Below are 25,931 nucleotides of genomic sequence, written 5' to 3' on the forward strand. Positions count from 1 at the left end.
GAAGGAGGTTCATCTGCTTGTTATCACATTAAAGAGAGGTATTCCGCAAGAGAGAAGAATTAAAGTGAATAATTCAGGTCTTTCTACTACTTAGCTGATTTACTCCAGATTAGGAAAAAGAGGTAATCAAATTAGTGCAATCCCATGACTTTCAGAATATACAGATATTTGATATATATGTGTATAGTCATAGTCAAATATCCCATAAGCTCACAACTCTAGGGAGCTGTTTACGGATTAAATAAGATAATATATGTAGCACTTAAAGTGTGTAGCACTTTTTTAAAGATTTATTTATTTATCTGAGAGCAAGGGGAGGGGCAAAGGAAAAGGGAGAGAGAGAGACTCACAATCAGACTCCCCTCCAGGAGAGGAACCTGATGCAGAGCTCTATCCTAGAATCCTGAGATGATGACCTGAGCCAAAACCAAGAGCCAAGATGCTCAACTGACTGAGTAACCCAGGCGCACCTGTGAAGCACTTTTTGAAAAATAAAACATATGCTTCAGCTGAGCAACTTGCCACAACTCATAAATATTGGAGCTGGAGATCAGACCCCGTTGACTCCATTGTGATATTATATAGTTACTCTCATTTGCATATGAGTGAACAGAAGCTATTAAGGAGCATAGTCAGGATTAGAAATCCAAACTTCCAGATTCCAGATCTTTCATTCCTGCTGGTGCATGTTTCTACCCCTGGTCATCAATGCACCCTCTACTCTATCCTACCTCCTTCCCCACTGTCATTCTTGGGAACTTTCCAGAGTCAGAAAAACAATGAGCTACAGACTGACACCCACTGATATATGTGGGCTCTACTTGGCAGAGCATGGACATGTCCTCATTGCGGAGATGCCTCACTGATCAAGATGTTCTTTGGTCTAGTGAAATGTATAAATGTGGTGTTTGCTGCTCTTTTATCATGGACACTGTGCTGACCTCTCAGGACCCTGTGAGTCATGAGGACGTTCCTCTTTCTTTTTGCTGTTTTCTTCCTTCTGGCCCCAGGTAAAAGGAACATCTTTTCAGGGAATTTTATAGAGGTGGCCCAGAGAAAGGGTCTGCTGCAGTGAGCTCCTGGGTGCATTCAGCCCTGTGGCCCTGCAAGGCAATATTTGCTATAGGAGGTGACTTTCCTTTGATGCCTCTTCTGGAAATCCCTTGCATTTTTCATTATTGTCTAGGATTGGGTATCACAGGGTTGAAGAAAGCAAGCTATGCCAGGAAAGATGTCCTTTGGTCCCCAGCTCCATGCTCACTAACAAAAACAAAAATTGGGGAAGATGTAAAAGCAAGGGTAGACATCTATGAATCTTTTTTAAAAAAAATAGCTGTGATAGAGATGAGACAGGTAAGGAAAAGAGTCAGAGAAAGGAATGCTGGACAAGAAAAGAGAAAAAAGAAGAAGAAAAAAAAGAAAAGAGATAGAAGTCAGACACCGTTTTGTGTTAGTCATGGCATAGATCAAACGGTACCCTGTAATTGCCACTCCTTCACCCTGAGGCTGAGTACTTGACAAACACATCACACTGTAAAATGCAAGTAGTTCTCCAGTGGGCCTTTAAGGGCACTTCTTGCTTTTTCTTCTTTTTAAGTAGGTTCCAGTGTGGAGCCCAACTTGAGATTGAACTCATGACCTTGAAATCAAGACCTGAGCTGAGATCTAGAGTCAGTCACTTAACTGACTGAGAAATTGAGGTGCCCAACTGTGTCCTTCTAATTTAGTGAGATTCAGAGCAACGCTTTCAGCTTGGAAGGCCTGTTTTACACATATTTTTCCAGACACAGATAGGAAGCCTCAGCTGGGTTAGTTAGCTTCTCAAAGTCATGCAGATGAGTGGGAATAAAGCCAGGACCTGAGAGTTCCTATCATGACTCTTCGTCACACTCTCCTGCTGGCTGAAGCCTCCAATGGCTCCAGTCAGATCCTCCTCAAAATTAAAGTCCAAGATTAGATTCATCCCAGGTTCCAGAGAGCTGAAGAAAGGGAGAAAGGTTATTTTTGAGAACCGACAATGAGTCCAAATTGGTGCCAAATGCTATTGGTGTCCCCATAAGTGGCTCAGAATCTTCACACCAGATACAAGTATCACTGGTCTATTTTGCAATAAGCCTGTATGAGTAGATTCTGTGCCGGGTATACAGGGGTCCAGGACCTATGGCAAGCTACTCACCCCACTGTCCTCGATGTACACATTGGAAAGTGACCAAGGACTCCTTTTCAGACCAGTCAGACTTATTATATAATTAGTCAACACAATATGTGATAATGTAAGATAAAAATGTCTAATAAAAGCAAATGGAGCTGGCCTATTAATGTGCCACATGCACACACACACACACACACACATACACAGAGTTATATGAACCTCTAAATGGGTGTGTGTGATGATCCATTCAAAGCCTTGTACACACAGATGCTCTCACCCTCTGTGGAGGCTTTCTGTTTCTCGACCATCCCTATCAATTGGATGTAATACAAAGACTCTTGTCAACAGTGAGGTCCTGTACCTGCAGCCCGGGCTTACCTAATAACACGAGGAGGGCGGACAGAGTATTGTCTCCTGCAATGGGAACCATAGCTCACTGAGCTTTGAAATATTGGAGTATCAGTCCTTATGAACTTATATGCTGATGCTAGAAATAATTAGCGCACATGCTGGTACCGAACCACCTAGTTTTAATTTTACATATATGTGAATTAGCCACCTTTATATGTTGACATCAATTTCAATTTGTGTACATCCGACACTATCCTTACATATCCCTGGATTAAGTAAAACCCTAACATGTTGTGTGTCTGATAAGATGTGTCTGTCCTTAACTTAAAGTGGGCTGCTCTTATGATTGCTACGATAAAGTTCTAAGGCCAGAGCTGGTATTCTGTGCAGAGTAGACGGAGGAGTCTTGGAGATCCACTCCCAATATACATCTCTACCTCTTGAACACATTTGATGAAATGTGGAAAAGGAATTTGATCGAGCCTTTCTAAGCAACCCGTTTCTTTTCACCCACCACGGCAAACTTTCCCCGCTCTAGATTTATCCTTGTTCACTCCGATCTTGGGCCATCTGCCCAGCCTCAGACCTGCTCTGCTCTCACCAAGTAGCACTTTGACAGTGAGCTGGTGAGTTACCCACCCTGGAGGGGTTTACAGAAACAAGGTGATCATTATGTCTTAGCTTCTGCTTCCCTAAGGCCCCACACGGCCTAACGCCATATGCTGGAAGACAAATCTGTTCTTCCTGGTTTTTAAGTTCCTGTGACAAAAAGACAGAAAAATCAGAGAGAAAATAGTTTCCTGCCATCTCGTCTACTAGCAAGATGAGACACTACGGCAGCTCGTAAAGAAATCTTTACTAACTAGTTACATGACTGTACCTGGTAACTTGATCTATCTGGGGAGAGAATTAATCCAGGTGGCTCCTTCCCTTATATAGCCAGGAATGCATTTTTTGATGGGAAATGCTTCAAGCTTAACGGGAAGTGCATGAATTCTTGCCAGAAAAATGAAGAACTGGTGGCTCTCTGCCAGAATTTTCTGAAATGCTGCCTGACACTCCAGCCATGTTGGATGAGTAAAGATGATAAATCTGAAGACTCTGGCTTTCTGGAGGGATATAAATGACCTAGTTTTTTTGTTGTTGTTGTTTTGTTTTGTTTTGTTTTGTTTTGTTTTACTCTGGCTTCTTCAGTGAGAATATACTTCAATAAAAATAAATGACTATCTTTTATCAACTTGTCAAGTGTTTCACTTAGAAGGGAAATGTGAATAGCTAAACTCCCTGCCTACTGGCTTATTTTTCTGTAATTTTGTGGTAAGAGAATTTTCTCAAAACCATGTGATGTTTCTTCCTAAAGGAGACTGGTAGAAACTCTAAGTTAACAAACCTCTAGCTTGCCCTCAGACAGTCAGCCCCAACCACCTGTTGAGATAGATGATAGGTAAATGGATGGGTAGAGAAATGAACGTATTATACAGATAGTTACATTAATGACAAATAGATAGCTAGATACATTTAGTTATCAAGGACTCTCCTGTGTCATACACACATATAAATTAATCATTTTGACCCCATGGCTTTAATTAGAAACAGTTAAATACTCCCTATGGATTTGTCCCCTATCCATAAGTCTAGAAGCAAATTTGCTGATGGGCAGAGGGATTGTAAATATCTATAATCGACTGTAGCTCCAGTGACCTGGATCCTGATCCCAGATTGACTTTCTACCACTTGTCAAATTATTCCCTGACTCTAAGCTTTCATATTACCTCCTTCAAATAAGGATTCCTGGTCATGTTCCCCAGGGCCTAAGGTCCAGCCTTGGTTCTCTGTTGGATCAGATATCTAGCCTTATTTCCCTCTTGATTCCTCAAGGTCAACGTATTTAATTCTGTTGGAATCAACAACTTTTTCTAATGATATTTTTCTGTTTTGAGACAATTATAGAATCATGTACAGTTGTTCAAAAAAACCCACACAGATACATCTCTACTTTTTAATCCATTTTTTCCGAATAGCACAACCAGAGTGCAATATGACCACTAGGTAATGACATGGATACAAAATGAGTCCATCACCACAGAGAGCATGTTGTCCATTCAGAGCCATACACTTTTCCCTCCTGCCTCCACCTCCACCTCCTTTTGGTACTACTAACCTGTACCCCACTCCTACAAATTGTCCCTTCATGAATGTCAAATAAATGGGATCATACAGAGGTACTATCTGGGGATTGGCTTTTGGCTCACTATAGTTCTCTGGAGATTCTTCAAGGTTGTTGGATGCCTTAATATGTCTTTCCTTTTTGCTGCTCTGTGATAGTCCACAGTATGGATGTACCACAGCTTAACCATTCCAATGGGTACTGGAAGACAGCTGGGTTCTTTCCAGTTTGGTACTATTATAAGTCAAGCTGCTGTCAACACTTATGTTAATAGGTTTTGGAGCAAACAAAAGTTTTCATTACTGTGAGGTAAGTGTCTTGACATGCAATTTCCAAATCCTATGGTTATGAGTTTAGGTTTTTATGAGATAATGCCAAACTGTCTTCCAGGGCTGCTGCATTTTACACTCTTACCTGGCATTAAGTGTAGCCTGGCTTATCCACACTCTAGTTGACATCTGCTGCAAAGAATTGTCGTGATTTTTTATTTTATTTTATTTTATTTTTTGCCATTTTGGTAAGTGTGTGTTGACAGCTCGTATGGGCTTTTAATTTGGATTTCTCTAAAATCTAATCACCTTGTCCTGTTTGCCATTTTCAATGAAATGTGTGTCTCACACTTATTTTGTAATTGGAAACAGATATATACAGAACAGTCCATCCTAAAGCAGCAGAATGTACATTTTTCTCTAGTGCACACAGAACTTTCTCCAGAATAGATCACATACTAAGTCAAAAATCAAGTCTGTTGAGTTTGGAAAGTTCTTGATATATTCTTAATATGGGCCATCTGTTAGAGATGCAATTTCCAAATATTTTCCCCCACAATCTACAGCTTGAATTGTTAACCCCTTAATAGATCTTTTGCAGAGCAAATTTCTCTTTAGATTTTGTGAAGTCCAACTTATGTCTATGGATTGTGGGGGCTTTGGGGAGGTCAGGTATAAGAACTTTTTATGTAGCCCTAGACGATTTTCTCCCATATTCTTTCCTAAAAGTTTAATAGTTTTACATTTACACTTACATCAATGAACCATCTTGAGTTAATTTTTTAAAAGCTGACAGCGGGTCAAAGTTTTATTGTTTCAATTTCTCTATCTGTGGGTGTTCCTCCAGCAGTGTTTGTTCAAAAGGCTTTGATTTCTCCATTGGATTCCGGTTGCTCCTTTGTCAAACACTGGTTTGTAGGATTTGTATTCAACCTGTTTGAAAATTATGTCCAAACTCCTGCCTGAAATGTTTTTAGCAGCTTTTTGTCATAATCACCACAAACTGGAATCAACCAAGATGTCCATCAATAGATGAACTAGTAACAAATTGTCATTCATCCAATTAATGGAATATTATTCAGGAATAAAAAGAGATAAACTATCAAGTCACAAACAGGCACAGAGGAACCTTAAATGCATAATGCTGTGTGAAAGATGCCAGTCTGAAAAGGTTATATACTGCAAGATTCCAGGTTTAAGGCATCCTGGAAAGGGAAAACCTAGAAATCCTAGAAAGAAGTGATCTTTTGCCATAGTTGGACAGATGTAAAAACAGAGAAAGTGTTAGGGTGGAATATAAAACTATTCTATCCCTTTGTTAAACCCTGAGAACTTTGTACCATAAAGAGCGAATTACATTTCACTGTGCAAATTAAAAGAGTTAATTTAGGAAGTCAGGGCTACCACAGGATGGAATGTGACAAAGCTATCTAACTGTATCATAAACATATAAAGCAATTTCACTGAATGTGGGGGAGGCAGTGATGCTGGCTTAGGTGATTTTGGAAATGAGTGCCATCTCTCAGTCTACAGACTAAAGAAACTGTACAAAAGCACAGTACTCTAGTCGATGATGTATTTCTTAGGTAACACAAACTTAGTGATTCAGATCCTATTACACATAGAGCTGGAATTAAACAATTAAGTGCATGGCTGGCAGATGCAGGAGCCAGGGTTGGAGAGGGAGTTTATAGATAAGCAAGAAAAAAATAGAATGACTCACATGGGGATGGATGAGAGGTGGAAACATGGCTTAGATAAAGATGGTAACATATACAGATATTTATTGCTATGTGTGTATGTGGGTTATTAAACAAATACGTATTTCCTTGCTCTGTCAGCTGAGAGGTCCCAGAAACAGGACATTCCAGCAACTTTGAGCACACCCGGCACTCACATACTGGTTTTTAATTCCATTCACTAGTGAAAGGAGCCAGGGATCCTTGGAGAAGTGGCTGATTCTAAGACTGGAGCAGAAAATGTACAAAATAATCCCAGAGCAACCAGTAGTGGCAGGGCATATTGAAGAACTTCAAACAAACACACAATGACAAGGGTATGCCAAAGGAACGCAAAAACTGAATTAATTTGAGCAAAAAAAAAATGTAGCCTTGGATCATAACCCAGAATATAAAATAAATATCCATGATCATCACTCCATCCTACTGACAGAAACCCCAGTCTTGTCCTGGCCAGGGTGTCCCTGCAATGTGACCTTCACAAACATTCCCTAGGTTCTCCCCAACAGTTGAGTGAGGAAGCTGCATGAGCTGGTGGGGGACATGCCCTTTCCCCAAATAAAGCTCTAGTAAAATCATTTTCCCAGGAGAGTAAGTTCTTGTTGTGGAAATCTCTGGACATATTTCACATAATTACTTCCTCTTTTCCTTGCCAGAGCCACTGGGAGTTACTTCTTGGCTCTTCACCAGGAGAACCTCATGGGTTTCCTGGAATTAAAACCCAGGAAGGAGTGGGTCCCCTAGCCCGTGGTCCTCGGTAGTTTGGCTTAGGCTTGTCCTCGTTCAGCCTCTGGCAATTTGTCAAAATCACCACAAATGTTCCTACTAGTTTATGGCTCCAGAGACTTCTGCCCCAGTTTGGCATATCTTGGCTGTGACTCTCCAAATTTAGGAGCAGTGGTTAGCCCCTGTGACCTCAGTTCTCTATGGGGTTCAAGAAAAGTCACAGTTTGTTCAGAGTTTTTCTAATTTTAAGGGCAAGAGTGGTGACTTCCAGGTATTTTACCTGTAGAAGCTGAAACCAAAGTCCCAGAGCTCTGCAAAGGGGGCCTGATGCAGCCTAGACCCTCCTGTCCCCAGAGTTCTCTTGAGATCTGGTGCCTGCTGAGTGCAGGAGGCACCTGTCTGCAGAACCATCTCAAACACTGTTCTCTACAAGGGGACTCTTTGGATCTGCCATCCACGTCTCCCCTCCATATGACCGTGCTTCTCACCTCTCCTGGCACTGCTGGGAGATGCTCCCAGCTGGTGAGGGAGCTGCAGGTTTAAATGCTACTTTGAGCTGCAGAGAGCACTCCCTGGGACTGTGAGTAGCTAAACCACATCTCCTGCTTACCGCTCTAGGCCAGGGGCAAGGTGAGCGGGGGTGTATCCTCTCCTTCATTCTGTTCTACTCTCCCCTGCTCACGTTGCTTCTGCTTTATACTCGTCCACTCTATTGCACCATGCACTCAACAGGCAGTTGGTTATGAAGCACATGTCAGGTACCAGGTACTGGGCAGGCATATAATAGTGAGTGGAACATAAACATTGTCTCCCACTTGGGGAACTTAGAATTCCATTGGGAAGACCAAGTCACTAAAAACATATGTAATAACTTGGGAAAGATGTGATGAGAGAATTTTAAAGATTGCATAAGGAAGACAACAGTTCCAGGGCACTTCTAGGGAGATTCCCCAGCGTCATGACACTGAGGTCAGGGAGGTCATTCCTGGGTGGAGGAGAGGAGTATTCCAGGCAGACGGAGCAGGGCAAGTGAAGGCATCAAGAGCCAAGAGCATTGGGCCCTGAAGGGAGGCCAACCCTACCACTCGGGGCGGCTAAGACCCAGGGTTCCACATGAGGTAGAAGGGGGCCCAGAGTCAGGGCACCTCAGCTTTGAAGTCCTTGGTAAGGGGCAGACTTGGATTTAACCAAAAGTAATAGCAAATGGTTTTAGGGATTTTGAGAAGATTTTGAGTGCCAACTAACATTTTTTTTTTAATCATGCTGGAAGAGAATCAGATGGTGGAGTCCATGAGCTAGGACAGCGGCGGGAGGAGATGGTTAGGAAAACCACCACCGTGGGCCTGTTTTTCGAGTGCTCTAGGGCATTCTCTACAGTTGGTTCAGGTGCTCCTGCCAAACTGCCTAAGTCGCACCTCCCGGTCCTCAGACACAATTAATCACTCTGACTTATTCTGTTATTCAGTGAGAAGTGAATTTGACACAGACAAGATATGTGGTTATGGGACTGCCCGCTGCCGGAGGACTTGTAAAACAGAGGAATCCAGCATTGGAATATGCCCCAATGTCTATGCATGCTGTTTGAAAAAGATGAACACCAACCCACTGAATCCTGTGACACACTGAAACCCGGTGGTGCCTGGTCTTCAGAGCAGCTGACAGCTGGATCTGTGAGCCTTCCCGTCCTGAGACCTCACAGCTAGAATATTCCCAGCAGCAGCCACTAATTTGATAATTGAGAATTTGCTGTACCTTCACCCAGTGCAGAGCCAATGTAGGAGCCCCAAGATGGCCTTCTGCAGTGGGATAAGGGAGAAAAGCAACGTGGGTTAAGTGAGAGTTTCAACACCTTAACAGTCAAACCAGAAAAAATACATTTCATTGACCACAAGCCTAAGTGAACATCTTTTTTTTAAAAAAACCTGAATTGTATCAACTTACCTTGATAGCATTAGTTTTCTTTTCTGATCAGAAGTTTTGCTCAGCAGTTATGTATGTCTTTTGTTAATTAAAATGGGGAAATAAATCAATATTAAGTTGCAATTCATTTGGCATACACTGTAATTCAAAGCACAGACTTCCAGGGAGCGAAACAGAAGAGATGCTATGTGATAACCAAAGGCTAACCCCCCCTGGATGTCCCTAGAGGGTCACCTCCTGCAGACAGCAGCACAGAGCAGCTCTGCTAAGGGACATGCAGGGCTAGGGAGGGAAAGATGTGTAGGGGACTATCGGATCAGGCTCACAAAGATCCCAGAAATGTGGAGGTGAAAGGGAACCAGAGATAAAGAAACAAACCAGACCATCCTGCCCTAGGTGTCATAGGTGGGGTCTTGTTAGAACAGCTACTGTGACCAACAAAGAATCACCAGACCCTAAAAAGGAAGTAAGCCATTGAAAGTGTTAACCCTAGTCCTTACTCAATGGTGAGATCAATAGAGGTGTGAAAAGGATTTAGGTTCCCTGGTTGGCTTTCAATAAAAGACCAGACCGGCCCTACAAGCCCTCAGGAGCAGCACTGTCAGGATCCCTTTCACTCCTGAGACCTCCCTGTATCCTTGCTTACTAAATTTCCCTGGCTTTATTCACTCTCCTTTGTCTTCCAGATTCATTCTTTGACTCCTCGCTGAGACAAGAACTTCCCTCCCTCATCCTGCTTAATTGCCACCATGTAGACTCATTGTCTTGAGATCTGATAAACAAAAAGGAGTCATAAAATATTTGACTTTCCTTTCCAAACCTTCTTTCAGGATGAGCAAATGGTCTGTGGGGAGAAGCTTCTCTCCATAAAAGTAGCCCTCCCCATAAATGACCAGGAATGATAACATAAGGCGAACATCATTATTTTCAAACACCTAGAGAAATAATCATCTAGCCCATGAATGCCAATTAATAATATTAATTATTTTAATTTCATGGAGTAATAGCCAAAGAACAAAGTCAGATTTTTTTATTCTGCTGTCCCCAAAATTAGCAATATATATACTATTAATATATATTAATATTATATATTATATAATATACAATATGATATTATATATTTATAATTATATATTAATATATATAATTTTCAATACATGTACAAAACAACAGTACTATGACTATACCTGGAAAAAATCAAAACAAATCCCTTATTACAACCGAATAGTCGATCAGTGTTCAAATGGTCCTGGTTGTTTCCTAAGTGCTTTTGTCAGAACTGATTTCTTAGACTTGGGGCACTAAAAGGTCCGTCCACACACTGTGTTTGGTTGTCGGCCTCCGAGGCCTCCTTTGTGGGCGTCGTACCATTGCTGTTCCACCTGTAAAATTCTGTGTTGAACATCCCGTGCAGAGATGAGCCTCTGATCTCACCAGGGCAGTTACGGGGGCAGGAGAGCCTGTAAAGCAGCTCCTGGGGAGGCAACACCCTAGATGCCAGGTTGCGGAATGTGCTTTAGGACAATCTAACATCAATTTTAAGTTGTTTCTTGTCCTGCGTTGGTGTCGCCCTTCATGAATTTCACACACTGTATTTTCTGAGGTACTTTCGTGTGCATAATCTCCTTTGATCCTCATGATAAGTTAGTGAGACAAGAGACATCACCCCGACCTTCTTTAGATGTGGAAACAAAGGCACAGAGAGGCGAGTGCCTTTCCCAGTCGGTCAGGATATTAGGCAGGACCAGGCAGGATCACTCCCACACCCCAGGCTCAAAACTGCAGCAGCACAGCATGCTGAGCTGGAATTCCAGCTCCCACTTAGCAGATCACCTCAGGACAGTGTCTACCTTGATTCCTCCATGGGTGATACGGCCACTCAACATGTACAAGCATAGAGTCACCTTCTGGCCCCTTCCTACAATTTCCTTTGGTCTCTTTAATTTTCAATTGAACATTTTTTTCAAGAGAGAGGCCATGCTGTGCTTCCCTATGACAATAGAGAGACGCAGACTTTTATTAACTCCACAAATAGTAATGGTCAGGGTGATGATAGCAAACAGAGGGAAAAACTATCTCACCATCAGGAGAGAAAATTAGAGTTACCTTACAACCTGGTTTGTCCTGAGGAGCCTCAGGTTTCACTTGCTGTCCTGGTGTCCCAACCTTTCACTCTGGAAAGGGATTGGATTCTGAAATAGCCCCCAACCTACACTCATGTATAATCCATATAGTCACATTGATGAATTGCTGCTCTAAGCACTGATGGAAATTACAAAGTCACACTATTTTAATTTCATGGAGTAATAGCCGAAGAACAAAGTCAGATTTTTTTTTTATTCTGCTGTCCACAGAATTAGCAAGAAATATTTGAGGTAATATATACACATCCAGAAACTCAAAAACATGACTACTTTTCTGAAGGGTGGATACAGAGTTGAAGGCTGAGGTTTAAAATGGAAGACCAATAATCATGTGAAATTAGCCTAATGAAGATCAACAGAAAGAATAAAGGAGTTCGAGGGGCATTTTGTAATTCTAATTTATATATTATGTATGATTTGAAGTTGAGACAAAGAGTGGGGCAAACATCTGGATAAGCAGATCTGCCACTGGGTCCTTACCAGAAAAAAGAAGCATGCAAACAATCAGCCCTGGCCTATCCCTTTTTCGCCTCTCACTCACGTGGTATTCCATAAAATCCTGTAAGACACAGATATGAGGTGTTGAGGGATGTGCCCGCAGAATATCTCTGGTGATGTAGCCTCCACTTCATTTGGCCCATTTACTTCATTCAAATGAATCAAGATTTCCCATACTAAGCAGTTTAAAACGATACTCTTCATTAGTTGCATGGACAAAAATAAATAATAATAATAATTAATAATTAGAGTATTTGGGGCTCCACTATCCTTCTCCTCGGGATAGATGTGGTTTTCAGTAGGTAAACTGTTTTATGGTTTTCCTAGAACACAGAATGCTAGCAGAAGGGGACTAGAGCCCAGAACATGGCCCTGTCGGCACAAATGTAACACCAACTGCCTTTCTAATGATTTCGCCCAGCTTTGTTGATCAAAGAACAGAACCAGCTTTTCACCAGCCCCTGCTTTTTAAGGTTGTTCTTTTATCAAGTATCGGGCAGGACTTCTTTTATCTTCAGATCTGGACACAGGAAGTGAGATGTGACTATCTTTGGCTCAATTTCCTCATCCAATTAGATGTAATGATTTTAATGAATTAGAGCATTCCTTTAGCAGAGTAATGGTAATCAAAATATTGTTATATGATTCATGATTCATCACTATTTATGTCTGGATATTTGACTGGGATTTCTTTTTTCTTCTTACAGGGAAGGCAAACATCTGTAGAAATAAGTTGTGTATATACACTAAAATTTGCGTCTTTGATAAAAGATTCCAATTCCTAGAAATAAATATAAATACAACTGTAAACATAGCTTTTGGGCTAGAATATAAAAGTAACGTGGTACTGGTGAGGGGATAAGAGCATCTGTATTTGGAGTTAGGATCAGAGAAACTTCTTATCTGCTGCTTGATCATCTACTTTCTCCCAGCATCTAATTGTGAGCACCTGGTGGCCTTGGTGACTAGCGACTCTTATCAGGGACCCATTGCCTCCTGTCTCTACTAGTGTCTTCAACATCCTCTGTGAATTGAACATTTTCTAATGCCTAAAAATCAACAATGTGAATGATCTTACGCTAGCACCTCTGTGTTCTATAATATTGAATTTGCCCCAAGCCCCGGAGGAAAGGCCACAGCATGATGACCCTGGGGCCCTGTGCATATTTATTGGTAGCTCCAAACCTTCTCTACTTCCCTCTTGCTTTCCTGGATGCTCAAGCTCCTACTGGGGCCACTGTTGCCTTCTTCATCTGCTTCCACCTCTCTTCAGGGAGAAGATAATAATTTTCATTTATACTAATGATCTCAGGTATTTTCTTTGGACCAAAATGTGCCTGAAAATAAGACACATGTGACAAGCATTACCCTTTCCAACATCTCTGGAGCTGTATCCAAAGTTTGATGGTTATAACACGGGTCAAACCAAAGTCCGTGTTTCTCTGGTCTCATCCAGGACACACTTCCTGGGGTGTGTGCCCCTGAGATAATGCAGCAACATAAAACTCATGACTGCTAGAAAGAAGAAGATGGAAGAGAAGAGGAAGAAGAGCCTTTGGCGTAGTTATTACCAGAAGAGAAAACTCAGCATCAATTACAGCATTTTTAGTTTTAAGCAGAATTGAATTGGACCCCATGGCAGTAATAGCCAAGTGTCTGAAAATAAAAGAATGGAAAGGATTAAAAGCAAAAATGAGGAGGATAAAAAGAGATGAAGGAGAGGCAGAGGAGACCAAGAAACAGGGGGAGACAAAAAAACAAAGAATCCAGTCTAGAAGTGGGCAGAAGACATGAGCAGAGATTTCTCCAGAGAAGACCTACAGATGGCCAACGGGCACGTGAAGAAATGCTCCACATCACTAGTCACCAGGGAAATACAAATCAAAACCACAACACAATACCACCTCACACCAGTGAGAATGGGGAAAATTAACAAGACAGGAAACCACAAATGTTGGAGAGGATGCGGAGAAAAGGGAACCCTCCTGCACTGTTGGTGGGAATGTGAACTGGCGCAGCCACTCTGGAAAACTGTGTGGAGGTTCCTCAAAGAGTTAAAAATAGACCTGCCCTACGACCCAGCAATTGCACTGTTGGAGTTTACCCCAAAGATACAGATGCAGTGAACCTAAGGGGCACCTGCACCCCAGTGTTCATAGCTGCAATGTCCTCTATAGCCAAACTGTGGAAGGAGCAGACATGTCCATCTACAGATGAATGGATAAGGAAGATGTGGTCTGTGTACACAGTGGAATAGTTCTCAGCCATCAGAAAGGATGGTACCTACAATTTACAACACGGATGGAACTGGAGGGCATTATGCTGAATGAAATAAGTCCGTCGGAGAAAGACAGTTATCATATGGTGTCACTCATATGTGGAATATAAAAAATAGTGAAAGGGACCATAAGGGAAAGGAGGGAAACTGAGTCGGGAAAAAAATCAGAGACGGAGATAAGCCATGAGAGACTCTTAACTCTGGGAAATAAAGAGGATCACTGGAGGGGAGGTGGGTGGGGGATGGGGTAACTGAGTGATGGGCATTAAGGAGGACTGTGATGGGATGAGCTCTGGGTGTCACACTATATGTTGGCAAATTGAATTTAAATTAAAAAAGACATAGGGGGAGAGATTCAGGGGGAGAAAGCAGAAATGAAATCTGGAATCACTTTGGAACCACCTGTACACCTTCAGGAAATAACCCAACGTGTTTTATGGTTTCTTGCCTGATATTTTACACTGAAATAAATGTCCAGAAGACTGGATAGAAGCACCCTGGCAGCCATATTCACGTCTCCATCTCGACACCTAATAACCCTCCAATAAGCACTTGAGGGAAGTGGTGCTTTTTTGGTTAAGGGCACCTGTTTTGACCTCTTCCCTCTTTCTGCTCCTCTTCTCTTGCCCTGTAGTTCTCATGCACCAAACCCACCCAGGGCACTCAGGCGTGTTATGTACTTCCTGAGGGAAGTGGCTCCACTGTTTGTTCCGCTAGCAGTGGGAGAATAATGCATCCCCATGTGTCCTCTGTGACCCAGCGACTATTCCAGAATGCAGCTCTTCCCCTGCTTCAGGCCCCCTCCACACAGCCCAGGGCTATAAAGGGAGCCCTGCTGCCCATCCACCAGCACCTTCTCAGCCGGCAGTCCCCTTGGCGACATGAAGTCACCTCTCTCTCCCCTCATCAGCTTTCTCCTTGTGGCCCTAATGTTTCCAGGTAAATGGGAATTGTGACCCGGTCCTGGGGCCAGGGTCTCTCTTCAATGACCATGTCCAGGCTGGGTGTCCAGGCTGGGCAGTGAGGTGCTAAGCCCTGCAAGTGAGCTTCCTGGCAGGGTTTGGGGGTTTAGGAGTCTCTTGGCTGGGTTTGTAGTTTGTAAGTGACAATTTCAATATGCTGTTGGCACCGGCTTCCCAGGAGACCAGTTTCCAACCCTGACTACACTTTCTTATCCTTTTAATATTCACCTGCTCCTTATAAGGAAGGACAGGCTGCATCACAAGGAACCTTAAATTTTAGGGAGTCTCAATGACTATTTGGTGATAACCTAGGGGAAGGCTTCGCTTGGCTTCCATCAGGTACTCAGGCTCCATTGCCCACCCTCTTTGATCGTCACTCACCTCTCCTCTGTCTCATGCACACACACACACAAAGAACATTTGCCTCTTTCATCTCATTGTCCACTTGCTCTTTTTCTTTACAGCTTTATAGAGATATAATTAGTGTACAAAAATGGGCTCATAGTTCATGTGTACAGTTCGGTCAGTTTGTTTGCAAACACCCATGGTACCATCACTACAGCCAAGGAAATAGCCACATGCAACACCTCCCACAGTTTCCTTGTGTCCCTTCGCATGTGTGTGTTTCTGTGTGTGTGTGTGTGTGTGTGTGTGTGTGATAAGAACACTTAACAAAAGATCTATACTCTTAAACTTTAAAGTGCACAATACTGTATCATTACATGCAGGTACCATGCTATACAGATCTCTGACACACAGCCATGTTGCAGGATCCAAACTTTACACCCATCGAGCAGCAACCGCATGTCTCCCCTCCACCCTCCACGTTCCCTCACCCCCTAGACTGATGCACCACATCTTCCTGGGTCTGCTCAAGAGAGAGCTCTGAAAATGCTCTGCTGTGTATTTACTGCGAAACAGGACCATACAGGACCAGAAATATTAACCACCAAGGTATGGAGGGTCCCAGAGAACCTTGGGAAGAGTCTCCTGGACAAGGAAAAAACGAGTCTTACTTGCTACACCACCGAGAAAAACGTCGCCTCTTACCACGCACCCCCCCTTACCTGGGTAAGTAAAAAAAAGGGGTGTGATAAGTCCCTCCACTCTGGGAATGTTTGATGAATGGATAGATAGGAAGGTGTCTGGGCAGGTGGGGAGGGCCATGCAGTGGTTGAGATAAGGATGGACTGTGTTTATGAAAATAGGGGATAGATGGCTCGGGCTGCCTCATCTGTTAGAAAGGTCTAGGAGTCTGACAGCCTCCTCTGAAGGATGACTGAGGGTCCCATGAGACTTCGGAGCATGAGGGCCAAAGAGGTAAAAGTATTCAATAATCTCTGACTTCACCCACACCAGATAGCCAGAGGAGATGATACCAAGCAAGACACCCTCCTCCTGCTAGGTGGGAACCCCACTCCTTTGGCCCTCAAGAATTTGCTGAATACTTGCTAAGTGCCAGGTGAACAATGACCACATAGGGATTGCCCCAGGACAGGTGCAGAGGATGGGCTGCTGGGATGAGGAGTACAGGAAGTGACAAATCCAAAGAGCCCTCAGCCACTTTTCTGGTCAGTCCTGACTCCCCGTGTGGAACCAGCTTCCAATCCATAGGGACCTAGAGGAGGCATCATTTCCAAGATGCTTCCTTAATCCCAAATTCATTCCTGACCCTGAACCAGGGAATAAGAAGCTGGACACACAGTGGGCAAGAGCAGGGAACCCACATGAGGGAGTTGGCAAAGGGAAGCCAGTGATTCAAATCCTGCAACCTCATTCCCTGCGTTGTCTTCTCCTCACTTTGATCCCTTTGGAGGTGGCCCTGGGTTTCCAGGGACTCCCTAGTCTGGTTCTCCTCCCGAGGGAAGGGAACGAGAAAATACTATGATTGCACAACATATATGTGAACAGTACGAGGCAATGGTCCTTTATTCTAATAGCAAATCTATCTAATAGCAAGTGAGACAGGGTTATTATTCCCACTTGATTTATGTGAGAATTGAGGAGATGTAAAATAAATTGTCCGAGGTCAATGGTGAATGGTAGTCAAGGGTAGAACCTTCAAGAATTTAAGCCAGGCTTCCCAGTGCTTTCCTCTAGGAAGCTGTCCCCATGCACTCCTTCGAACACATACCCATTTCTCTCTTCCCTTGGATATTCCGTGCTCACTTCCTGCCTTGGTCTCTCACGGTGCATTTTTACTTGCTCTTCTTACTTGTAATTTCCATCCTGTGTGTGGAGACTCGTCACGTTCATGCTGGCTCTGAATCTGTCCCTTCCAGCCCAGTGCCACACACACGGAATGAAACACTAACCACCTCTGCCTCTTTCCCCGACTCAGAAAAGAGGCAATTAAGAGAGAGAATGTCCTCCACAACAAGTATTTTTGCAGTACAATTTTCCTAAACATTTTTATTTCCCTACTGGTTTTCTATTTCCCACTTTATTTGAAAGTGTTGGGAAAATATTAATTATGAAGAAAATTCTCTTAATTGCTCCTTCTCTGAATTGGGAAAAAGAGTCTCATTACTTCCTATATTGGCATCATACCTCGATCTGTGTCTAGAAAACACAGTATCCCCAAAGGATCCTTTTTTAAAATATTTATTTATTTATTCATTAGAGACAGAGAGAGAGAGAGAGAGAGAAGAGAGAGGCAGAGGCATAGGCAGAGGGAGAAGTAGGCTCTTCGCAGAAGCCCGATGCGGGACTCGATCCCGGATCCCGGGATCACGACCTGAGCCCAAAGCAGCCTCCCAACTGCTGAGCCACCCAGACGTCCCCAAGAGTATCTTAAATATTGATAAGTAAAGTAAGAGAATACATCCTAAAATGCTTAGTGAGCTGTAAAAGTCTCTGTTAGACTGGCATCAAGCTATCTTAGCCACATTTCCCACCATTATCCATCATCGCCATAGTCCTCAAGCCGTGCCTATGATTCCTAGAAAACACTCCACTCTTTCATGTCTTTTTTCGAGATCTTATTTATTTATGTATGTATTTATTCATGAGAGACACACAGAGAGAGGCAGAGATGCAGGCAGAGGGAGAAGCAGGCTCCCTGTGGGGAGCCCGATCCCAGGACCCCAGGATCATGCCCTAAGCTGAAGACAGATGCTCAAACACTGAGCCACCCAGGCGTCCCTCCAGTCTTTCACGTCCTTGCACAGCTCTGTGGAGCATGTCTAGCCTTAGTTCAAGACCCATTTAGATGCCACATTTAACATCCATTTAAATTTAATCATCTCTGTGACCTTTTTTCTGTTCTCTATGTTCCCAGATCACTGTGCACACTCAACTATGCATTGATTACATTGAATTTAAATATATGATTATGTGTCTGTTCCCCTGCCAGACCAAGAGTTCCTGATCCAGAGGATGTCCCCTAACTGTCATAGCAGGCTACAATGTCCTGCATCATTCTAACTTGAAGGAATGAGCAAGTGAATTAATTTACCAAGAGAATAGACATCTGTAGGGCCCCGTCCATCTGTATTCTTGTCTTTCTCTCTATGACCTCCTCTCTCTTTCAAGAGTTTTTAACTTTCCGTATGTAACAACATGTTTAACAAAGTATGGAAACAGAATTTTTAGATGAGAGTCAGAACACTGGTCAGTAGGGAGGCAGACCACCCCCCAGCGAGGACGTAACCAAAATCCAGCGAAACAAGCCTTAAATCCTAGGGCCACTCGCTCATGGAGAGGCCCCTCTTTCTCCTGAGGGCAAAGGCCTGGAGCCCCTGCTCTTAGGGAGATGGGTTTCAAAAGGCTTCCTGGAGGGCAGCCCCGGTGGCTCAGTGGTTTAGTGCCATCTTCAGCCCAGGGTGTGATCCTGGAGACCCGGGATCGAGTCCCACATCGGGCTCCCTGCATGGAGCCTGCTTCTCCCTCTGCCTGTGTCTCTGCCCCTCTCTATGTGTGTGTCTCTCATGAATAAATAAATAAAATATTTTTTAAAAAGGCTTCCTGGAGAACTTAACATGTGTCTCCTGCTGTAGGATGAGGCTACAGGAGGAATGCATTGCTTCTGCCTCCAAAACCCACAAGTAGTTGTTGCTCAGGTGAGCTTCACCAGCAGCTGGTGCTACTTTGGAATAGGCCTGTCAGTTGCTTGGTACAGGGTCTCAGTTATGCTGGATGAATAATTCTAGAAACCCACCGTACGTACAAGTGCCTGTGGTTAACAATGCCGCATCGTGTGTTTGAAACTACATGGAGAGGCTAGATCTTGTGTTAAGTGCTCTTATGACAAGAAAAACCAAAATAAACCAAAATATGGAAATGAAGAGATACAAGGAGACCTTTGTAGGTGATAGGTAGGTTTGCTGCCCTGGTGGTGGTGATGGTACCATGGGGCTGTGCAGATGTCCAAACGCATCCGATTGTTCACATTCAACCTGTGCAGGTTTTGTACATTTATGTGCATCTATAGGGAAGGATGGCTACTGGTCAAAATGAAGTGACAAGAAATAATTTTAATTGATCAATTGACTCATCAATCTAGGCATTTAATCCGTCTGAAGGTCCCAGCTCAGATCGGTGGCGGAGCTCATGATGAGCAGAGCAGCCTCAGCGTGGGGTCCATCAGCAGGGTCCCCAGCCAGCCACGTACTGCACGTTGTCTAATTTTTATCTCTGCTTTCACGGTGTCCATCCATTTTTTTCTTTGTTTTAACCATTGCCCCTTGCCTTTTCTATCAATTGTCTTCATAATATATAATTTAAGACAAGAATTCATGTTTAATAATCTCAGTACTTGAATTGGAGAGTGAGGTAACCGGCACATCTATGAGGCCCCAAATAGCCTCCCACAAGCTCCCTCAGGATGAGGGGGGAAAGAAATCTTTTTTCACTCTTTACAACCTACCCTCAGCTACCTGTCACCTCCCTTACAGAGACAGCTCAGCCCCAAGCCACCTTGGCCAGATGGCCATCTCCCCTATGTACGTGTTTGGACAGGCCGTGTCATCCCAAGTCTGCCTCACAGAGTCCCCAGTGGTCCCCTTAAGGGACCGAATCCTAAATTGGTTTAAGTAGAACATTTGTACTGTGACGCATCTATTACTCTTTGTCTTCCCAACCACCTCTGAACGGGCAGTTCATTTTTTTTTTCAGGGAGAGTAAAGGTAACTTTTAAGCCAGAATCAAAAATCTGATTTTTGCATGGTCAGGATGGCTACACGGAGATACAAATGCTCATTTACGAAAGAAACCTGTGTCCTACTTGTTGCTGGTCTCCATCACATACCTTTGAGCTAAAAGGACCCCCTTTCCATTCTTGAGATGGTCTTAAGATGCTAACGTTGGAAATTTCTTTATGCAGAACCTGAACCGGATTTCAAAATTGTCAACTGCAAGAAAAGTGAAGGCTACTGTCAAGAATATTGTAATTACATGGAAACACAAGTAGGCTACTGCTTAAAAAAAAAATATGCCTGCTGTTTGCATCAGAACGTGTTGGTATAGAAGCCAAAGCTCGGTCCCTATGGCTCCTCTCTGGGGCCATAGCACTGACCCAGACACAGGTGTTTTTGGAGAAGAGGTTAAGCAAGCATGCTGCAGCGCTATCATTTGATCCAAACAGTCTGGACATTTTGTTGTAGCAAAAGAAAGGACAAAAGCCAGCTCTGCCTGACTGTAGAGAAAGTGGCTTAGCAGGAGCTGGACAAAATATCCAAAAGTCACACAGCTTTTAATGCAATAAACTTTCACAGGAAAACATTCAAGTAATTCCCTCTTTTGTTCAACAAATATTTGTTGACTACCCATTTTTCCCCCTAGGCAGAGAGAAATGTAACAAATTGGAAACACAAATAGGTGGGGAGATAAACACCCAAATGAATAAAAACAATAAAATGCTACACATTGTATAATATGCATATATCCAAGGCAATAGGTGGAGCAGATAAATATAAGAGATTTAGGAAAAGGATTCCTGGGGAAAAGTGAACAGGGTTTTGGAGGGTGACTAAGAGTGTGTTAATTGAAAGAGACTGGCAGAGATTCGCAGGCAATGGGCATGGTCTGAAGAAAGGCATGGAGACGTGAACGTGGTTTGCTAAGCAGATGGTGAGAAGTTCAATGTCACTGCGAAAGAGAGGGATTTGTTATAAGGATCACTGGTTCCTATGGTGTAGGAAAATGGTGTGAAGTTGTCAAAGACGACAAGTATGCTAAAGATCTTGGTCTGCTAAGCAAGAAGAGGCTATCAGGTGCTCCAGGGGAGTGACAGTATCATATTTTCAATTTTAAAAAGTTCCTTCTAATGAAAGAACTGGGGATGGATGGGAAATGGGTGAGGCCAGAGGCAGGAATACCAGGTAAGAGCTGAAGGGAACAGGACAAGCTCAGGGACAGCCATTCAGTGATCAAGGTGGAGGTCCTCTCTAGAAAGACGGAAGAACTGGGGACGGGGGCCCCCAAGGATGTGGAGGTCACAGGTTTGGTGAGGGAGAAGAAGGCAGGACGTGGCACAGGCAAGAATAATGGTAACTAAGGCAGCACACTGGGGAGGAAGACAAGCAGGAGGGACATGGACGAGACCTGAGATGTTCCCCAGGTCCATGGGGACTTGAAGAGGCCGACGCGGATTCCAGGAGAGACATGGAGAGAAGCAATCAGGGTGGAAGACTCGCCGTTTATGGTGCAGGGGCAGCTTTCGGGGCCCAGAGGGAGCACACTGAGTGATGCTAATGGTGCAGGGAGGCACAGAACAGGGGGAGCCACTGGGGCACACAGTGGGGCTCTGCGAGGGGACGTGAATGCCACGACGCAGCCTCAGGGCAGATGAGCATGGGGGGAGGGTGTTTGGTGGAACGGAAGGTGGGCAGTCCAGGAAAGGGAGTGGGGCTGGGACAACAGGCAGGACGCTGGGAGAGATCCTCACTGGGATTCGCTCTGGGGGAGTCTAACCAGTCCCTGAAGTGTTTCACGGGGGTTCAGATGACAACGGGACTTCGAGGTCACCACCTCATCTCACCCTTCTTGCTAAGGTTCCTGATTCTAGTCAGGGCTTCTTCCAGTTCAGACATTCTTGCCTGGCTCAGGGGCCACTGCAGAGCCCTCCTCCCGGCCCCCCCCTCCTCCCCATCACCTCCCATTGGCCACCTCCATGGTCAGGGTCCCACCGCAGGGTCGCCAGGGAGGAACTGTTGGCTTCCGTGTTGAGGAGAGAGGAGGGGAGGCAGAAGCAGAAAACTCATCTGGAGGTTCTTGCAGTGACCCAGGTGAGAGCCAAGAGCGGCCGGGCCATGGAGGTGACAGGATGTCACATCCGCACAAGGCCAGGTAGGAGCTTAACCCCCTAGCCGTCCTGGAACCATCTTCCCCATGTGTCATCTCTCACCCATATTCCATGTCTTTCCATTTTCGCTCAAAACTTTCCATTAATTTCTTTTTTATTTTTTAAGATCACCAATCTCTCTTTGGTAGTGCCTTTCTGTATTTCACTATTTGGGGATTTTTCAGGTTCTGATATGAGATTTTCATTTATTTTGAAATATTACTATGTGTGCAAGTAGTCCTCCTCTTTCTCGAAGTATGTCTCTCTCATGGCATCTCGTTCTCATTCTATTGATCAAACTATGTCTTCTCAAATCTTATCAAGAATAAATACCTATTAACTCTAAAAAAAAAAAATTCTCTGCATTTTCTCAGTTGAAATGGCACCTATTCCAGCTCAGTTCAGTCTCTCCTACTTTGTTGAAGCACTGGTTCTCCTTAAACTTGTAGTAGTTTCATACAAGCCAACTAACTCTACTCTCCCAACCCACAAGCCATAGAGGTCTTCTTGGCGGCTAAGTAGGAAGCGCAGGATGTGCTCCATGGATGCACCCCCTCTGCTGTTTGTCCTAGAGTTTTATGTGGAGCATCCCCACTCAAAAGCAGTTTCAGGGACATCTTAATAGATCCAAAATTGGGACGCCTGGGTGGCTCAGTGGTTAACCGTCTGCCTTCGGCCCAGGGCACAATCCTGGAGACCCCGGGATCGAGTCCCACGTCGGGTCCCTGCATGGAGCCTGCTTCTCCCTCTGCCTGTGTCTCTGCCTCTCTCTCTCTTTCTCTGTATCTATCATGAATAAATAAATAAAATATTTTAAAAATAGATGCATAGTGAAGAAATCAAGGAATTTGCTATAAAATATGTAGATGCAGTGATTATTTTTAGGTTCAAAGTAATTATTAGTAAGCTGCCTACTAATGCTACAAACTGTTTCTCATGTTACAAACTTTTGAGCCCTTACTTCTCTCTGCATCTTTTTTTGGCTTTCATGAGTTACAAATCCTCTATGCTCGTCACAAGGAAAAACTAATTTTTTTCTTTTCTTTCTCAATTTTTGGTTTCTATATAAGATGATGAATGTTAACTAAATCTGTGGTAATTATTTTATGATATGCAAGTCAGATCATTATATTGTACACCTTAAATTTATATTGTACTATAAATTATATGTCAATTATACGTATATGTCAATTATATCTCAATAAAACTGGAAAAAAGAGAAAAAAGATCATCATTTCTGATTTCAGTTATATCTCAATAAAGCAGGAAAATAAAGGAGATGCTGTGTATAAAAAAATGAATAAATATTTTGTACTGTTGTTGCATGTGGGTATCTATCTGAGTTACAGTCCAGCGTCCACAGCTCATACAGATAAAACTAGGTGCATAGATAGACATTTTTCCAAAATGCTGCATTTCTGGGCTTCTTTCCAGATGAATGTGCTCCATACTTAATACACACATACACACACACACACACACACACACACACACTCAGTCTAGGCTGATACTTAAGGGGTAGTGAGGGCATGTTGAAAACCACTACTTACATGTAAAGCCAGAAGCATTGTCGATTTACGTAACTTCTTTAGAAGTATTTTTTTTAATTATGTATGCAAGATACTTGTGCTTGTTGGCTCAGTTGTTCTGATTCTCAGAAATGACCCATCTTCAGTGGGTGCAAAGTTACGGTTATGCAAAATGAGTAAGTTCTAGTGAGCTGCTGTACAACACTGTGTCTGTGGTTGAACTACTATGTCGAGCACTTAAACTTTTATTAACAGATTGAGTCTCTATTTATGTGTTCTTACCTCAGGTTAAAAAAAAAAAAGGTAAATGTCCTAAGGAAACAATGAAAATATTTTGAGAAACTTTTAAAAATAAATTTAAATGTTCAGACTAGAACAGTTATCTTAGCAAACTATGGTATATCTTCTTAAAGGGCTATTATATATCCCTTAGGTATAATAAAGAGAAAAGCAAATAAAAACCATGAAAATTCATAAGATAAAGATTTTTAAGACAATTTTTCTTAGAAAATACAAGGTAAAAATTTCATATGTCTGATGTAAAATTAATTGTGAAAAGTATGTCCAAAAGCAAAAAAAAGGATGCCAGATTCCAATACTAAAATTATTGGTGATTTTATTTTATCTTTGAAAATACCCTGTCAAGGTACTGCGTGACTCTTAAATTTTAAATGAATGTGCCTGAGGATAAGTATGCATGTACGTATAAACAAAGGTGTACTTTGATTGTAGACAAAGACGTTGCACCAAGAAAGTCCTAAATCTACAATAAGACAGAACTTAGAACTTCTGGGTATTAAGACTATAAAACATTCAAGCTCATTCCCCAGAGAGATTTTGGAACCAACGTTGGAATTCATAAGCATCAGGTAACAACTGATATTTTTCTACCCCCTACAGTAATTTTTGCAGTCCTGCTTGGAGACAAGGGAATGAGCACCCTGGGCTCTCCAGGCAAGTTCTGAGTCATCAGCTCTTTTGGTTACACTTGTGTTGTTCTTTTCACAGAAGCCTTCTTCGTGCAGCACCCCGAGGAGGGTGAGACTTTATGGACACCAGTTGTACCCCTGGTGGGAAGACACCCTTGAGCCAGAGATTGCTTTAGGTCACTACAGGGCCAGTCATACCATGCCTGGCTGCCTCCATTTCTGCTCTGTACACCCACCTTGCACACAGAGTGTCCTGCATCCCACCACATCCCTGGACCTTCTGTGAGCTTTGATCTCTGAGACCTATCCATCCCACAGAGCGCCCCTACTTCAGGGGATCTAGTCTCTCCTTGACACTCCGGCTCTGCTGGGGTGGGCGCTGCGGGGGCAGGCTCAGTCAGTTGAATCCTATGACTTGACTTCTCATGACTTTAATAACAGCCACCCCAAGTGTTTTCGACCTGTCCACACATGTGGCAGTCACCACAGCGTGCAGGCTTGGACTGACTCCACTTATCTCTCGGGTCATAGCAAATTGCCTTACTAGACCTGGGGAGGCCCCTCATCATAAGAACAAAAATTAAAATTAGTATGTCCAAAAATTAGTATGTCCAGTTCTCAGGGAAACTGAGATCATAAACACGGTGTCTGCCTCTTTCTTGATAGACCAAAAGGATTCCCGGGAGTCGGATGACCAGTATTAGCATTGCCTGTAAGGACAGCAAGGATAGGGATCAACCCTGGCTGCAGGGAAAGGACGTCCAGCCAAGTTAGGAGGCAGAGAAGTCTGATTAAATGTCACTGTTGGGTCTACGTGCATCAGTGGATGTTGTGGTTAAATATGTGGCTTTCAGAAGAGCTGGAAAGCATCAGGGTCTGTTTTCTCTCTTCCGTTTGCTTCCTATGGGTCCCCTCTGTGATTTGCCTTCATTCTGCTCTTCTTCGCTGGGGGCTATGAGAACACCCTTAGAGAATCCATTACTAC

At 43.3% G+C, this 25,931-nt stretch overlaps 3 protein-coding genes across 3 annotated transcripts; all 3 read left to right on the forward strand.

Annotated features, from left to right (window-relative positions):
- The first annotated feature begins 924 nt into the window (after positions 1-924).
- Positions 925-3,630, forward strand: LOC121489462 (beta-defensin 106A-like). Its single transcript, XM_041752503.1, has 2 exons — positions 925-1,010; positions 3,443-3,630. Exons 1-2 carry the CDS (start codon positions 962-964, stop codon positions 3,628-3,630), a joined length of 237 nt encoding a protein of 78 aa, XP_041608437.1. The 5' UTR covers positions 925-961.
- Positions 3,631-8,146: 4,516 nt separating this feature from the next.
- LOC121489463 (beta-defensin 104A-like) lies at positions 8,147-9,030 on the forward strand. The gene is made up of 2 exons (XM_041752504.1): positions 8,147-8,162; positions 8,870-9,030. Exons 1-2 carry the CDS (start codon positions 8,147-8,149, stop codon positions 9,028-9,030), a joined length of 177 nt encoding a protein of 58 aa, XP_041608438.1.
- A 6,095-nt stretch (positions 9,031-15,125) lies between these two features.
- LOC121488893 (sperm-associated antigen 11B-like) lies at positions 15,126-20,672 on the forward strand. Its single transcript, XM_041751161.1, has 3 exons — positions 15,126-15,183; positions 16,128-16,277; positions 20,530-20,672. The coding sequence occupies exons 1-3, from the start codon at positions 15,126-15,128 to the stop codon at positions 20,670-20,672; spliced, it is 351 nt and encodes a 116-aa protein (XP_041607095.1).
- Positions 20,673-25,931: the final 5,259 nt, after the last annotated feature.

Source organism: Vulpes lagopus, chromosome 4, assembly GCF_018345385.1.
Source record: "Vulpes lagopus strain Blue_001 chromosome 4, ASM1834538v1, whole genome shotgun sequence".
In the NCBI taxonomy this organism is placed as follows: domain Eukaryota; kingdom Metazoa; phylum Chordata; class Mammalia; order Carnivora; family Canidae; genus Vulpes; species Vulpes lagopus.

What these genes read in the sequence shown, in the direction of transcription:
- LOC121489462 (XM_041752503.1), top strand. Translation starts at nt 962, where the DNA reads ATGAGGACGTTCCTCTTTCTTTTTGCTGTTTTCTTCCTTCTGGCCCCA. An exon ending in TTTCTTCCTTCTGGCCCCAG is followed by an intron (nt 1,011 to 3,442) that starts GTAAAAGGAACA and finishes TCCCTTATATAG; the next exon opens with CCAGGAATGCATTTTTTGAT.
- LOC121488893 (XM_041751161.1), top strand. Translation starts at nt 15,126, where the DNA reads ATGAAGTCACCTCTCTCTCCCCTCATCAGCTTTCTCCTTGTGGCCCTA. An exon ending in TGTGGCCCTAATGTTTCCAG is followed by an intron (nt 15,184 to 16,127) that starts GTAAATGGGAAT and finishes ACTGCGAAACAG; the next exon opens with GACCATACAGGACCAGAAAT. An exon ending in ACGCACCCCCCCTTACCTGG is followed by an intron (nt 16,278 to 20,529) that starts GTAAGTAAAAAA and finishes TTCTTTATGCAG; the next exon opens with AACCTGAACCGGATTTCAAA.